General features: G+C 43.9%; 1 protein-coding gene across 2 annotated transcripts in view; it reads right to left on the bottom strand.

Annotated features, from left to right (window-relative positions):
* Window positions 1-10,618, bottom strand: part of LOC126262347 (microtubule-associated protein RP/EB family member 1) — a 60,648-nt gene extending 50,030 nt beyond the window's left edge. For both annotated transcript variants that reach the window (XM_049958920.1, XM_049958921.1), the window contains exons 1-3: window positions 10,512-10,618; window positions 9,480-9,643; window positions 9,270-9,376 (exon numbers count right to left, since the gene is read on the bottom strand). In XM_049958920.1, the coding sequence (XP_049814877.1) occupies window positions 9,270-9,376; window positions 9,480-9,639 (267 nt within the window). In that variant the 5' untranslated portion in view covers window positions 9,640-9,643; window positions 10,512-10,618. The remainder of the gene's footprint in view (window positions 1-9,269; window positions 9,377-9,479; window positions 9,644-10,511) is intronic.
* Between the last annotated feature and the right edge of the window lie 6,682 nt (window positions 10,619-17,300).

Raw genomic sequence — 17,300 nt, 5'->3', positions numbered from 1 at the left:
GATCCCTATGTTGTCAGGAGGCTACAACCAACAGGGTACATGGCGGCCCCACCAAACGGACTGGCTACCGTGCCGGATGTTAGGTGACATGTGGTCCATGGTCGCCGTCAGTGCAGAAAGTGGTACTGCACAGCGCATGGCGGAAAGTGCACGCAGGAACATATCCATGCCCAAGAGATGGAGAGCGGGCAGAACTGCAATGCAACGATGAATAAGCTGGCGAATGGTCTGACCACAAGATGGACACAATGCACCAAGTAAGGCACCCTTCCCCAATCGGCTCGCTCTTCGGAAGAATTTTGAGATATACAGGTCAAACCCGACAGGGGACCATCACATAAGGCTGAAACTTTTGAGACTCCTTTTAGTCGCCTCTTACGACAGGCAGGAATACCACAGGCCTATTCTTACCCCCAGATCCACAGGGGGGCACTGGTAAGGGGACAATAGATCCCGAGATTCGAGGACCCAAATTGAGCTGACGGGCTACCATCAATTCAAGTAACTTGCAAACATTTGTCAGACTGATTAGCCGATAGCTTTTGACAAACAGGGGGTTCTTACCAGGCTTAAGGATAGGAACCACGATGCTATCCCTCCCTGAGAAGGGAAGTCACCCTGGAGCCAAATACGGCTAAACACACGGAGAAGATGTTGCCGTTGTGGAGCTCTGAGATGTTGAAGCAGTTGGTTATGACTGGATTCTGGGCCAGGGGCCGTATCATGAGAAGAAGAAAGTGCGGGAAGAAGTTCCCATTCAGTAAAAGGTTCGTTGTAAGATTCTGACTGACAAGGGGTAAAACATAAGGCGGAAGCTTCGGCCCACTGTTTCTGGTGAAGGAAAGCAGCCAGATAGGAGATTGATGCTGATGCAAAAATGGGTCGAAAGATGTTCCGTGAGAATCAATGGGTCCGTGCAAAGGCCATCCGGGAGGTGAAGGCCTGGGAGGGTGGACTGCCGATGGCAACCTTTGAGTGAGCGAAGTGTATCGCATACCCGTGACATAGGGACAGTAGAACCGAGGAAAGAAACAAAGCGTTCCCAACACATCCGTTTGCTCTGTTTGATTAAGTAACGGGCTTTAGCGCAAAGGCGGTTAAAGGTAATAAGGTTGGCAACGGATGGGTGCCTCTTAAGGTGTTGCAAAGCTCGACAGCAATCATGGATGGCAATGGCCGTACTCCACCACGGGACTTGCTGGCAGTGAAATCGTCCAGATGAGCGCGGTACAGCAAGGTTAGCAGCGTGAACAATCACATCAGACACGTCACGTAGGACGTCATCAATACAACCCGACAAAGAGGGAGAAAACACGGCCTGTGCAGTGTATAGAGACCAATCGGCGCGTAGGAAAGACCAACGATGTAACCTGTCCATCAGTGAGTGGAAAGGGAGCGAGAGAATCAACGGGAAATGGTCACTATCACAAAGGTCGTCGTGTGGTGACCAGTGAAATGAAGGGAGGAGGGAGGGAGAAGAAAGAGAAAGATCAATAGCAGAAATGGTACCATGACCGGCACTAAAATGAGTTGGAGAGCCATCATTAAGAAGGCACAAGTCGTGGTCTGCACGAAACTGGTTTATGAGAAGACGTCGTCTAGATGGAAATGCACTGCTCAACAAGGGAAGATGAATATTAAAATCCCCGAGGAGGAGGAAGGGAGGAGGAAGTTGCTGAAGAAGAGCAGTTAAGGCAGCAGGTGTAAGAGTCCTGTCAAGAGGGAGATAAAGACTGCAAACCGTGACCTCAGAATCCAGGTGGACCCTAACAGCAACTGCTTCCGATGTAGTTTGAAGAGGAATCCAAGTGCTAGCAACGTCTTCATGGACCAACGTACAAACACAACCAGAGTCCCGCAGGGGCCAACCCGATTTCGACAGAAAGCACGGAACCCACGGAGGGTTGGTGAGTGATCAGTTAAATGAGATTCCTGCAAAACCACACAAGCTGCAGACTAAGACAAAATAATGAATTTCAACTCCAGAAGGTGACGGTAATATTCATTACAATTCCATTGGATAACTACAGAACGATGATTCAAATGGGAGTTGAACAGGCTAAAGCAAGTCATGCCGCCAGGTCACTACCTGTCACCAACAAGCAGGGGCGGACATCCATGAACAACAGGTCAGAATCAGGTTGCGAAGCCAGGGATGGGACATCTGGTGAAACTACAGGCTCCTTGTCTCGGGACTTATGTTTCTTCTTCTTTTGAGATCGAGGAGGGCTGTGCGGCATAAAGGAGCCAGCTGCAGCAAGATCGGGGAGGGAGAGGGGGGGGGGGGGGGGGGGGAGTCGGGTGACCTGGGGGCCCACAGACCGTGGTTCTCCCAGTCGTTGCATGGCAGCAGATCTTTGGTCTGGAAGGTGCCAGGAAGGGGTATGCCAGGAGGGGCACCCTTGACCAGCAGATGCCAAAGAAGTGGGACACTTCTCCGGGTGGGGGGAGGGAGCGGCACATGGAGGAGAGGGTGTGGGAGCCGCAGGGGAGGGGTGGAGGAGAAGGGTTCGGGACTGGGGTAAGGAAGGGGTGAAGGTGTAACTAAAGCATAACTAGACATCATGGACACAGCGTGAAGGCATGCATACTTCTTACGAGCCTCAGTGTAGGTTAGACGATCAAGGGACTTATACTCCTGTATCTTCTTTTCCTTCTTATATATTGGGCAATCTGGTGAACGTGGAGAATGATTGTCATGACAAAGAGAGGGGCCTGTGAACAGCGGGAAGACATGTTCCCAAAATGCAGGCACTTAAAACACCTCATAGGAGGTAGGATGTACGGCTTCACGTTACATCGATAAACCATAATCTTTACTTTCTCAGAGAGGGTATCCCCTTCAAAGGACAGGATAAAGGCACCAGTATCATAGCGGTTGTCCTTCAGACCCTTCTGAATTAGCCGAACAAAGTGAACAACCCCCCCCCTCCCCCCCATCCGAGATTGTCCCAAAGTTCCTCGTAAGTTTGAAGAATGATGTCCCTTGAAAAATCACACCTTGAACCATATTTAGAGACTGGCAGGGGGAGGGGGGGGGGGAATGGACACAGGAATTGCAGCAAGATGGTTACAGGCACGAAGGGCCACACACTGGGCAGCTGAAGTAGTTTTGATCAACAACGAACATGACCGCATCTTGCTCAGCGTCCACTTCGCCAAACTTGTCTTCAATGTGAACCACAAAAAATAAAAGTTTGGTATTGGTGAAAGTATCCCCATCAGTCCTGGTGCAAACCAGATGGTAGGGGAAAGGTTTCGTCCCCAGCCGACGGGCCTGGAATTCCAATGCTCCAGGACGACAAGTAACCACTCCTAGGCTTACATGAGTTGGTCACAGTTCAGGTATCAGAAGTGTGATCCCTGTGTGTACAGGGGCCTCAACCAAAAGGGTATATAGCGACCCCACCACAAGGGCTGGCTACCGTGCTGGCTATGCACTCTAGCATCAGACAACGACGTGAAAGAAAAGGTGGAATGAACTAGGAGGGCACATGTCGGAGACACTAGGTAAGGTGCTCTTCCCCAAATGGCTCACACTACGGAATAGAAATTTAGTAATGGAGGTCAAACCCCAGAGGGGGGCCAGGGAATGCCAGAAGGATGAGGTGATTATGCAACAAAGCCAAATTGCAAAACCAACATAACCAGGAGGATAGTGGGGCCAATATAAACAAGGATACAGAGAGAGAGAGAGAGAGAGAGAGAGAGAGAGAGAGAGAGAGAGAGAGAGAGAGAGAAGGGGAAGGAGCAAGGAGAGGAAAGGAGGGGAAGGGCAAGAACATGCAGCCCTGGAAAGAAGGAAGGCTGCAATAGCTCGGAGCCCCGTGCTCACCATGCACGAACTCACAATAGAACCAAGAGCCCTCTGCAGGGAAGGTGAATGGTGTTCTCCATAGTTGACACAGATGGGAGGCAGGGCACATGGATTATTGGGATGTGATAGACGTACACAATCTCGACATGTGACACTGAAAGTACATCGTGAAGACATATGGCTGAACTTCCAGCACCGCTTCGGGGGAGGGATATATGGCTTGACATCACAGCGGTAGACCATCACCTTGACGTTCTCGGGTAAGGTGTTACCCTTCAAGGCCAAGATGAAGGCACTGGTAGCAACCTGATTATCCCTCTGACCCCAATGGACGTGCCACACAAAATTAACACCTCGCTGATCTAAATTGGTGTGCAGCTTGTCGTCAGACTCAAATGAAGGTCCCTGTTGAAGTTAATACCCTGGACCATGTTTAAGTTCTTATGTGGTGCAATGGTAACAGAAACATCCCCCAACTTGTTATAAGCGAGTAAAGTCCATGACTGGGCAGAGGATGCTTTTTTTTTATCAAGACTGACCCAGATCGCATTTTGGACAAGCCCTACACCTCCCCAAACTTATCCTCTAAATGATCTACAAAAAAATGTGGTTTCATCAAAACAAAGGAGTCCCAATCACTTCTTGTACATACGAGGTACTGGGGTGAATAAGGTTCGCTGCCTTCCTTAGCCTGGTGTGGCCAGGGAGGGGAATGATTTACGGTTGTACTTTCTTGCATTGTAGCGAGACTTGGAACGCGTAGAGACTGCTACTGTTTGATCACCAGCAAGTGGTGACGGGGTATGCTTCATTGTGCGTCATCCACCCTGATGCCACCCATTCCGACCAACGGCCCTCACCACAGGCACCACCAAGCTGCAGCAAAGGCCACCTGGCAGAATGGCCATTGCTGGGAGTCCTGATGCCCCAGGATTACAAGAATCTACTACTTGGCACAAGTGGGGAGTTAATGGCACAAGGATCAGCAGAGTGGTCCCTATGTTGTCAGGGGGCTACAACAAACAGTGTACATGGTGGCCCCACAACAACGGACTGGCTATCGTGCTGGATATGAGGTGCAAAGAAGTCCGTGGTCATCGTCAGCACTAAAAGCGACACTGCATAGTACATGGTGGAAGATGCACCCAGGAAGGCGTGCTCGCCCAAGAGATGGAGAATTAGCAGGACTGCAGAGCGATGACAATAAAGTGGACTAAAGATCTCAAGGCACAACGGAAACGATGCACCCTTCCTCAATTGGTTCGCTCTCCGGGAAAATTTTGAAAAATGGAGGTCAAACCCTACAGGGGACCATCACATAAAGACCAAAACGTGTGAGACTCCTTTTAGTTGCCTTTTACGACAGTCAGGAGCACCTCTGACATATTCTAATCCCTGGACCTGCAGGAGGGAGGCCTGGAATTAGGAGGCTGGGTGGTCAACAGACCACCACTTTCCGAGGTGTGGGAAGGCTATTTGATAGTATATCCATCATTTCAGGGCATCATGATTGATAATCAGATGCCCTAACAAAGAACAAGGTTCAGTTGTTCAAGTCCAGAATCGTGTTGGGAGACAAAGAAGGCACTCTTTTTGTAGTTGGCTCTTCAGGGTAGCAGGACAATTAGGGTTGTGTGGGGACATGACATGGGTAATTGTTTGCAGACTAGGTCTGGGTGATAGTGCGTATTTGTGAAGGCCTTGGTGAGACATTCTGCATATTAAGAAAGGGAGTTCTTGTCACTGCAGAGAAGTCATTCCCACATGGCAAGACTGTGTGGGAGGGATTTTTTGATGTGGAAGGGATGGCATCTGTCAAAATGCAGGTACTGTTGGTGGCTGGTGGGTTTTAACGCGGACAGAAGTGTGGATGCAGCCATCAGACGCAGCCATTAAGATCTAAGAAAGGTGACACACTGGGCTGCCCAGAATCAGGTGAAGCAGATGGGAAAGAACATGTTGAGGTTGTGAAGGAATGAGGATATGGTGTCTTGGCCTCGAGCCCAGATCATGAAGATATCGTCAATGAACCTGAACCAGACCTGGAGTTTGGGCTGGCTATGAAGTCTTCCTCTAGATGGTCCATAAACAGGTAGAGGTGAGAGCTATGGGGGTGCCCAGGGTTGTGCTGTGGATTTGTTCCTATACCTCCTCTTCGAAGGAGATGTAGTTATCCCTGCTTAAAGCCTTAGGATCCACCCAGAATCTGTCCCCTAAATCCATTTCCCTCATCACCCCTGAGCACCTAACACTCACACCTTTTACATGCACCCCCAAAATTCACAAACCCAACAATTCTGGATGACTCACTTTAGCTGGTTAGTGTGCTCTCAATGAAGGATTTCAGTCTTCATTGACCAACACCATCTAACTATCTGTAATCTACCCTCCCATGTCAAAGATTAACAACTGCTTCCTTCACCAACACTCCACCATCCCCACCCCTTTACCTCCTGGTTCCCTACTGGTCACTTGACACCACCTCCCTATACACTAACATTTCTCACACCCATGGTCTTGCCGCAACTAAACACTACGTTTCCCAACGTCCTTCAGACTCTGAATCACTACCTCATTCATGTAACTAACTTCATCCTAACACAGAACTACTACTCCTTTGAAGGTAAAGTATACAAACAAATCCATAGCACAGCCATGGGCACCCGTGTGGCATCATCCTATGCTAACCTGTTTATGGGCCACATAGAAGAAACCTTATTAGCTTCCCAAACCCCTGGTGTGGTTCAGGTTCATAATGATATCTTCATGCTGTGGACTTCAGGACAAAACATCACAATCTCAACACCTCTTCCAACTGCTACATCCAGTCCTCCTCAATTCACCATACCACCTTCCTAGACATAAACCTTCTCCGCTCTGATGGCTGCATCCACACCCCTGTCAACATTAAACCCACCAACCACTAACAGTATGTGCATTTTGGCAACTGCCATCTCTTCCACATCCAAAAGTCTCACCCATATACCTTGTCACCCAGGGACAGTGTATCTGCAGTGACAAGAACTCCCTTTCCCAGTATGCTAAAGGTCTCACTAAGGCCTACACAGACCAGCACTATCCCCCACATCTAGTCCACAAACAGAATTCCTGTACACTCTCCCAACACCCCCCCCCCCCCTGGGGCCGGCTACAAAAGAGTACCTTCTCTGTCACCCAATACCACACCAAACTGGAACAACTGAACCACATCTTTCATCAGAGTTTCGATTATCCATTACCCTGCCCTGAAATAAGCGACATCCTACTCAAGATCCTTACCATCACTCCTGAAGTGGTGCTCCATTGCCCACACAACATCCACAAAGTAGTCTATCCCTATGCCATTTCCAATCCCAACCTCTTGCCACAGGGGGCATATTTCTATACCTTTGCCTTTATCACCGGCTCCCTTTTCACATTCCCTCACCATCTTTATGTTCTGCCCTCCGCCACATGTTCTTTCCCCTTTCCTGCATCCCGTCCTCCACCCCACTTCCTGAAGCTGCAACTCTCAGAGTCTAATCCCTGCATGCCCCACAATACAGCACTCTCCTCTCACCACCTGTACCCTGCTATCCCTCCCCTTTCCCTGTCCCACTCCAGATTGCTATTCATGTGACAGTCACTATCTTTTCGGAGCTTCCACTGGTTGTGCTCATGTGTGCACATTTGCTGAATAAGACTGTGCCAAAAGCTATAATGTGTAATAGTCTTCTCGTTGTACCTGTCTGCAGCTCAATGGATAATTTTTACAGTGAGTAGCAATCTATCCTTTTCCTAATATCTTTTGTTAGCAAACAGCTGCTATAAAAATATTGTTTGTGAATTTAATATCTGACTGCACTGGATTCTGCACAAGTAAAGTTTTAACAAAGTATAAACAAAGAAATTTGCACCTAGCTACTCCTAACTGTACAATGAAAGTTTTCATTGAAGCCTTGATAATTGTTAGATGTGGACTGTGTCGCCCTCCTCCCCCCGTCACAAGCTGCAGTATCTACCAGCTACACCAATCAAGTGGAAAATTGCATCCCCCTTAATCATCAACACTGCATGCCAGTATGGTATGAAAAGTTACAGCAGCACATAAATAATCAAGGAGTGAAGGCAACAATTCACAAAATTGCAGAAAAATACACACACACACACACACACACACACACACACACACACACACACACACACACTTTCTCCCCCCCCCTCCCTCCCTCTCTCTCTCCCCCCCCCCCCCTCCCTCCTCCTCCAAAAAGAATTCTTAGTACAAAACCTAGTGAAGTATTTTTTTTTGTGCATCTCTAAATTCCAACTGTCTGGATTAAAATACTGTACATCAACTGTCTCTATCATAACATATCACTGTATCCTTGCATAAGAGTGTCCAAATCCCTATCGTATCATCCCGATTTGAATTTTCTAAATTTCAAAGGAACAGAATAATTTGTTTCCTATTCTTTTCTCCAGCCCTGTCCAACTCTACTAAAATTCCATCACTAATACCAACACGTGAATGGAAATTAACTTTGCTTTTTGTTAATCTTTATCATTCACAAACTGGATCTATCACAACATAACATATTCCACATTATGTGACTAAATAAGCAACATCACTGTACAATTTAGAATTAAAACTTTACATAGTGATGTCTAAAGGAACGATTTTTTGGTTTGAGATATCATGGCTTCATATACAAATAATATAATTTAATAATTTGCTTAAGAACTGCAAGGACTGAATGCAAGACAGTGATCATGAGCCTAACCTGACACCTCAGCTGTAGTGAGAGTGATTTGCAGTGGAGCCAGAAGCCCAAATTAGGTGAATACACGATAATTTGGTCCTGAGTTAGTGAAGACAGAGAATTTGAAATATCACGTTAGGCTAACAGATTGCTCTGTAGCATAGCCTAACGGTGCTGTATGTGCCCTGTTTACTGCAAATGTCATAAAAATTGAAACTGCAATGTAAATTCAGTTTACCTTTACAACATAATGGACAAGCCTCCAATGACTATTTCAATGCATCTTACGAATATAAATCTTACATAAACTACAGAGAAAACAATGGGGCTCTAGTATGTCACTTTTACCCCTAGAAAACCCATGTGAAGTATTACATTAACTATGACACCACACTAATGTCAAGTTAGCTTATAGCATAGGAACAGTTCTGTCTTAAAAAAATAGTCCCAAATCCTTTTATAAAATTAACATTAGGCAGTGTAACCTTTCTGCAGAGGTGCAAAAAGTTTGACTCTTTTTCAATATCCTCCTGCGACCTGCTTTTCATAGGTGGGTGAGGCTATTTCATTGAACACGGATGAGGCTACAACAGAAACTACTTTGCACCTGGTTTGAAGCATACCACAACTTCTTTCTTACTTCAGAAACATTCAAGCACAACAAAACAATTTTTGTGTTATGTCACAATTTTTGAAGATTTCAAACAACTTACCTTATCAACTCCCATCTTTTTAAAGGCAGCCTGCAAAATTTTGAAGTTCTGGATATATTCATGTTCTAGATTCGTCTTGAATTTTATTCTTTTCATAATAACACTTCCTGTAGGAAACCAAAAATTATTTTAGCAATGTCTACTTGTGATCCTTAATCACATGGAAAGTCATTTAAATGGAAGTCAGTAACACTTATCAAACAACAATACCTGGAAATAGCATATCCATGAACTGACAATAGGCAGCGCCGGTACATAATTCCTCAATTTTCGTAAAACTCGACGCCAAGCAGTCATTTACCCAAGCCAACATATCATGTCGACTTAAGTTGTCTGCTGTTACGTTAGTCGAGTACACATTGACAGCCATCTCTCTGAAATGCAGAATTAATGTGACGATCATAGACACCACAGACAATATAAAAATACGATGCGTTTTATCGGTATTTAGCAGAATACCTTCCCGTAACTTCAAATTAATGTTACACGACATGTAAATAACGTTTGCACACTGAACGATCTGAGAAGAAAGGTAGACTAACAACACAATCTTCACAAAAACATGCAAAACTGCAAAAAGGATGAAGCTTTATCAGAAAAAAAAAATTACATAGGAAATCAAATCCATTGCAACAAAGTATACCGTGGAATCCATTAAAAATAACAATTTCTGCAGGTGTTCATGTGGTCAATGGGAAAACTGTTCAGATTATGTGCACTAAAAAATTGCATATCTGTTTAAACGGAGAGATATAAACCAAGCGAGGGCATGCGACGAACTAAACGGATCTTGAGGTACTAGTCGAAATGAGAACACGAAGCACGGCAGGAAATCACAAAACTGTTTTTTCCATATTCGTTACTACCAATCCCATACCAACCAGAATATTAAATAGGTAATTACGGAAGTGTACCCAAGGAGCTGTCAATAACCTACAGTCGAAAACTAAATTACTACTAGTAAACAAAAATTACAGTAAGCCTTTGTGTCTAGTGTTTCAGACCAACGCATCACTCTCAAATAATCACTCAAAAAAAGCAATAACAACCGGCTTCCGTAATCTGTAAACCACATTGGATTCGAAAGAACGAGTAACTGTCACATTCCTCGATCGCTGTTACCTACTGTCTTTCGTTCGCAAACACACAAAAATGAACCAATGGCTACGGGGAGTAAAAAACAGCGAAAAAACCGAGAGGGTCTCTAGCCATTACAATGACAATTTTATAAATTCAACCCACCTAACGTCTAATTACAGTTGCTTTCACCAACACCACGATGCCTGCCTCTTACAAGTTCTCTGACAACGTACTTGCAGCAGCACGGAGCAACTCTGCTAGTAGTTCTCTTTGCCCTACATGGTGGCGCTAGTTTAGTAGCAACATAATGATTCTCCCATAATTTGTCTCAACGGCCAGCTGCCGATGTAAATACAATATTACTAATTTTCAAAATATTAAATTTCAAATTTGCCTTTTTAGGCGGAACATAAAGATATCGACAAAACATGGGAGTCTTTCTCCGACACATCAATATTATGGTCGATTCTCAATGACACAGTTTTGTAGATCAAATGACAATAAATTGATCTGACTTCCTTGAGGGATTGCTACATTGAAATTGGTAACCGTGATAATGAGGCCAAGTCCCTCCAGATCCTTGAGCGTCATGCACTCCGCCTCGGCTTCCGTATACGCCTCCCGTCCCCCACGCGGCTCCTCTATGATCTCATTCCTTTCCCCCATCTGCTCCTATTCCTCGAACATATCCGCATCCTCTACACCTCCCGCCGTCTTGAACCCCCTCACCCCCTGGTTGCTCCTCTCCTCTCCGATCCCCGCCCCCTACCACGTCTTCACCGTTGTGTCCCCCCTACCCTCCATCTCTACACCCTACATCTCCTTTCCCAAGGTGGCTTCCATCAACTCCCCCTCCCAGATGATGCCCTCTCTCCCTCCATTTATCCCTCCTATCAACTCTGATCCTCACTCCCCCTCCTTTCCTCTGTCCTTTTCCCGGGCTCCCTCTCCCCCCCCCTGCCATCCTCTTTCTTCCCCACCTCCCCTGTCTTTGCCCCCTTCTCTCCCCTGAGGCCTTTTACATTTCCCTCCCCTGCCTCCTCTCATTCCGTCTCGCGTCTGCCCTTCTCCCCCTTTATTAGTCCTCTCCCTCCTTGGTTCTCCCCCCTTTTCGTTTTTCCCTCTCCTCCCTCCTCGTTTTTCCCCCTACTCCAGGTTCCCCCCCCCCCATCTGCCTTGGATCGGGAGTGCCATCTTTGTGCCACCTTTTTCGCGCAGTGTTTTACAGTGTCTTTTTCCAGTGCGTGCTCCGTGTTGTGTCTTTTGGGAAGTATAGCGAACAGCCATCATACTGTCGCTGGGTGTGCTTTTTTTTTTATCTCTTGTGAACAGAAACCAGACTGTTGCCATGTTTTATAATTGTGTGTCTACTACGTTACTTGTCTGATTCCTGTGTATTTTATCAACATTGTCAACCCCTTTTGCTTTCTGTTTTAACTTTCCGCATTTTTACGCCATTTTACACTTTAAATCACCATTTTATCGCCTGTTTTCCTTGTTTCTTTCTTCTTCCTTTTTTAAACAAAAGTCTGTAGGCTGTAGAGCAGCGTAGTAAGCTGCTGCCAGCCCGCCCCCTTCGGGGGGAATTGAAAATCAATAAAGAAAAAAAAATGAAGCCACTGCAGCAATAATCATTCCCAACAAACGAAGGGGAACTAAAACAAGAGGTAGCAAGACTAATACGTAATCATTGGTACTAAGTGTCCCAATCTACAGTCAGGTGAAGACTAATGCTTTCATTGGGTCACATTACATAGACTCGACGTAGCTGATGCAGGTGTGTTGTCTGGTATAACAAGTTACGATTTCGCCTATTGTCAAATAATGCAGGCGAAGTGAGGAGCTAAAACGGAAGGTGGAGGATGCTGTTCTACATTTACATCTACACTCTCAACCCTAGTGAGACACACTTAGTAAATGATAACACAGCAGCCACCCTGGGGTGTTAAATACCCCAATTTTAATTTCAAAGGTATGTTTTCTGATAAGTATTTGTAACTTTACCCCAGCTACTTATTATTTGCCTGTAGGTTATTTCTGTTGTGTGTGTATAAAATTATTAGACTATAAGTAATAATCTATGTATTATTATATAATAAATCCTTTATTGTACTATTTTGCACAATACGTACATTGTAAATTTTGGATTTTTTCGTAATTTTTTGGAATTGATTTAGGGCAATAATAAATTAATAAAAGTATAGAAAATTAAAAGGTGTAAACAATAGTGTGGCTTATCCTGGACAATAACTCTCATATTTTCAATTCTTGCACTCATAGCAAAGTTTGACAGGATGTTCGTCACACGTATACCTTTTGCAGGAAACACATCTAGTCTTAGTTTTTCTGTCTCTATTTCTGGCACAGAAGTTACATCGTCTCTCAAGAGATGGTCCATCACTTTGTGGACGAATCACTGATTCATTATTTTGCACACCTAGTATTTCACAGACTGAGTTCAGACACTTCGCCTGAGTGTGGGAACTTCCAATTTTGCTTGGATATATGGTTTTATTATTGACACTGACAACTCCATTAAGAAGTTACATCTCTTCACCTTTGTCATTTGTGGCTGCAAATTGTAAAGGACCATGGCATTTATATCATTTTGGTCTATCACTCCATACCACATTCATAATGACCATGTGTTGGATTTCCTGCTGACTGTATAAAAATGACGTAATTGATCATATGAATCCATTCCTCCTTTTGTTGAATTATAAAATAAAACAGCTTCTGGTTCTTGTGTGGTTTCATCAATCTCTTTGCTCAGATGCATAGAAGACAACAACAAAACATTTTTGTTAGGTTTTGGGGAATATGAAACAAGTATCTTGTCAAGCAAAGTAAGAAGTTCCCTCTGGTTTTCTTGCCGTGAATGATGGAAATATTGCTGATTTATTTGACCTCAAGGTTCGCACTATAGTGAAATTGTGATCTTGAAGCATATGGTGGAATAAAGACACAGAACTGAACCAATTATCAACTGTTATACTATGGTTAGTTCCATGGACTGGCTCAGACAAAGTTCTGACATAGTAGGATGGTATTGGTTGTTTATTTGGGGGGAGGGGGTTGAATTTTCCTACATATGGTGATGCGATTTAGCATATGAAATGATTTGGCAACGGTCATCATAACAACCTTCAGGCCATATTCATCAGGCTTGTTTCTCTTATACACTCTAAATGAACATCTACCTCTAAATCCTAGAAGCTGTTCATCTATTGTCACGTACTCTGATGGTATAGAAAAGGATTTACAGTTCTCTACACATTTTTCCCAAATATCACCTATTGCTGCAAATTTGTATGTCGATTGTCTTTCTTGTCTTGTGGCTTTGTCATCAAATTGCAGACATGATGCTATAAATTTGATACGGTTCAAAGACATAGTAGAGTGGTAAATAGATGATCCAAAAGCAACGGATCACAGTTCTTCTCAATTTGCATGGCAAACTCGTTGTACCCCAGACAAATAAAGTAAACCTAAAAATGCCAAAGTTCTTCTTTGGTTACAACCGCATGATAGCTTTGTTTTGTACTGATTTCTTGGAATCTTCGTTCTGTTTCTTGATTTGTTCTTAGTACAATTTCGTCTGAGATTGTATTATCGATTAGTACGTTCCAAGATGAGTAAGGACTACTTACCTCCTCAGCCAGTCCTTTCGCTCCAGGCAAGTGTGTGACCAAATTTCTCGCTCATTACTCTTGGAAGTGGCACCGAGGCATTCAAAGGTCCAGGCACTAAGTTTCTGTTACTTCCATTTTGTTGTGGTTCTGGAAAAATTCTTCATTGGCGATATCTTCGTCAAAAAAGTCACTTTCTTCAAACACAAAGTCTGGCTCTTCATCTCTATCATCACCACCAAAAAAAAAAAAAAAAAAAATATTCTCAACACTTTGATTATCACTGTCCTCGTCCATGAACAAGTCTCTCATACTGTCACTTCCTAAAGCCATATTATCACGAAAACTACACTAAACACACTATAAGAACAGTGTTATGTAACAGCCACACTGGGGTGTTTAAAACCCCACTATGAGTACATAAAGGACACACTGGAGTGTAAAACATCGCAAGCGAAAAACAATAAAACCTGATGACTCAGAGAAAGTGCGGTAAACAATGACAGTGGTCAGGGGCTGTAGGCAATGGTACCAACTAAATTTAGAGCGAGACCAAAGTTTCCCTCTCACTAAAATGTGGAACTATGAAAAAAAATAAATAAAATTTGTTGGGGTGTTTGACACCCCAGTGTGTCTCTTTAGGGTTAAGCCAAAACATTATGACCACTGCCCACCTCAATGTTGGATGCCACCTGGTGGAATGCGGGCACCTGACACAGTAGCAAAAATATGTTAGCAGAGCAGACACAGACGGGGGATCAGCCTAAAACAGATATGAGCTGCAAATGGGGGAATCCATTGAGAGAAGCTACTTCTACAAAGGGCAGATTATTATTACCCAGAGCCTGTGAACGTGTATCTCGAAAACGTCGAAGCTAGTCGAATGTTCATGTGCTATTGTGATGAGCATCTACAGAAAGATGTAGAAGGACAGTGAAACTACCACTAGGTGCTAAATGGTTGGATGTCATACATAGATACATACATTAATCCTTCTTCCATAGATCATGAATACAACATTTCGTAATGATGTGGAATGTGTCACTTTAACATAAGTTTTCTTTACAGAAAATAATTAATTAATAATTTTTTACAGTTACTAATTCATATCTAAGAATTCATCTATTGAGTAGAAGGAGTTGTCATTCAGAAATCCTTTTATTTTGCTTTCTAAATGTTGATTGGCTATCTGTCAGACTTTTAATACTATTTGTCTAATGGCCAAAGATTTTTGTGGCAGCATAATTCTCCCCTCTCAGTGCCGAAGTGAGATTTAATCCAGAATAGTGAATATCGTCCATTCTTCTAGTGATGTAGCTATGCACTTTGCTGTTATTTTTGAATTGGGATGAGTTATTGACGACAAATTTCATAAGTGAATATGTGTATTGCGAAGGTACTGTGAATACCACGACTTCCTTTAACAAATGTCTGGGGTAGGTTCCAGCATTTATTCTGATTACACACCTTCGTGCAATGAATACTTTCTCTCTTAACGACGAATTGTCCACGATTCTTCACAGAACATGGAATTTGGAGGCTTATCTGCTCTATAAAGTGGGATAGATGGTGATCTGTGGCATCTCTGCTGAAAGAATACAATGCTGCCGCATGCACAAATGCTTCAGAGCACACCGCCAATCATACATTGTTGAACACGGAGCTCTGCAGTAGACCACCCATACGTATTCGCATGTTGACCCAACGACATCGTCAATTATGATTGCAATGGGCACTACAACATCAGAATTTGAACGTCGATCAATGGAAACGTGTCGGCTTTTCAGGTGACTCACATTTTTCCTACACTAGGTCGTCTCCACAAACGCCATCATCTAGGTGAACAGTGGCTCGAAACGGGCACCACGCCATGGATGCAGGTTGGTAGGAACATTGTTATGCTATGGGAGACATTGTCCTGCATTTGCATGGGAGCTGTGGTAGTAATCAAAGACATGCTGATAGTTGTGAACCACCCACATTCCTCCATGCCTGATGTCTTCCCCAATGGCGATATTATCTTTCAGCAGTATAATTCTACATCTACATCATCTACAGGGATACTCTGCAAATCACATTTAAGTGCCTGGTAGGGGGCTCATCGAACCATATTCCAATCCCGTGTAGCGTGCAGGAAGAATTAACACCTATATCTTTCCGTACGAGCTCTGATTTCCCTTATTTTATTGTGGTGATCGTTCCATCCTATGTAGGTCGGTGTCAAAATATTTTCGCATTCGGAGGAGAAAGTTGGTGAGTGGAGTTTCGTGAGAACATTCCGTCGCAACAAAAAATGCCTTTCTTTTAATGATTTCCAGCCCAAATCCTGTATCATTTCTGTGACACGAGTTCCTTTTAGCACTCATGTGGATGAGCTCACATTTTTCGTTATTTAGGGTCAACTGCCACATTTCGTACCAATATCTTTTCTAAATCGTTTTGCAGTTTGTTTTGGTCTTTTGATGACTTTATTAGTCGAAAAACGACAGTGTCATCTGCAAACAACTGATGACGGCTGCTCAGAATGTCTCCAGAATCGTTTATATAGATAAGGACCAGCAAAGAGCCTATAACTCTACCTTGGGGAACGCCAGAAATCACTTCTGTTTTATTCGATGACTCTCTGTCAGTTACTACGAACTGTGACCTCTCTGACAGGGAACCACAAATCCAGTCACATAACTGAGACGATATTCCATAAGCACGCAATTTCACTACGAGCCGCTTGTGGTACAGTGTCAAAAGCCTTGCAGAAATCCAGAAATGCGGAATCTATCTGAAATCCCTTGTCAATAGCACTCAACACTTCATGTGAATAAATAGCTAGTTGTGTTTCACAGGAACGATGTTTTCTAAACCTATGTTGACTGTGTGTCAATAGACCGTTTTCTTCGAGGTAATTCATTATGTTCGAACACAATATATGTTCCAAAATCCTGCTGCATATCGACGTTAACGATATGGACATGTAATTTAGAGGATTACTCCTATTACCTTCCCTGAATATTGGTGTGACCTGTGCAACTTTCCATTCTTTGGGTACGGATCTTTCGTTGAGCGAACAGTTGTATATTATTGTTAAGTATGGAGCTAATGCATCAGCATACTCCGAAAGGAACCTAATTGGTATACAGTCCGGACCAGAAGACTTGCTTTTATTAAGTGATTTAAGTTGCTTCACTACTCCGAGGATCTTTACTTCTACATTTCTCATGTTGGCAGCTGTTCTCGAATCAAATTCTGGAATATTTAGCTCGTCTTCTTTTGTAAAGGCATTCCGGAAGGCTGTGTTTAGTAACTGTTCTTTGGCAGCACTGTCTTC

The sequence above is a fragment of the Schistocerca nitens genome, chromosome 6, assembly GCF_023898315.1.
Source record: "Schistocerca nitens isolate TAMUIC-IGC-003100 chromosome 6, iqSchNite1.1, whole genome shotgun sequence".
In the NCBI taxonomy this organism is placed as follows: domain Eukaryota; kingdom Metazoa; phylum Arthropoda; class Insecta; order Orthoptera; family Acrididae; genus Schistocerca; species Schistocerca nitens.
This window is presented reverse-complemented; position numbering and strand designations above follow the sequence as displayed.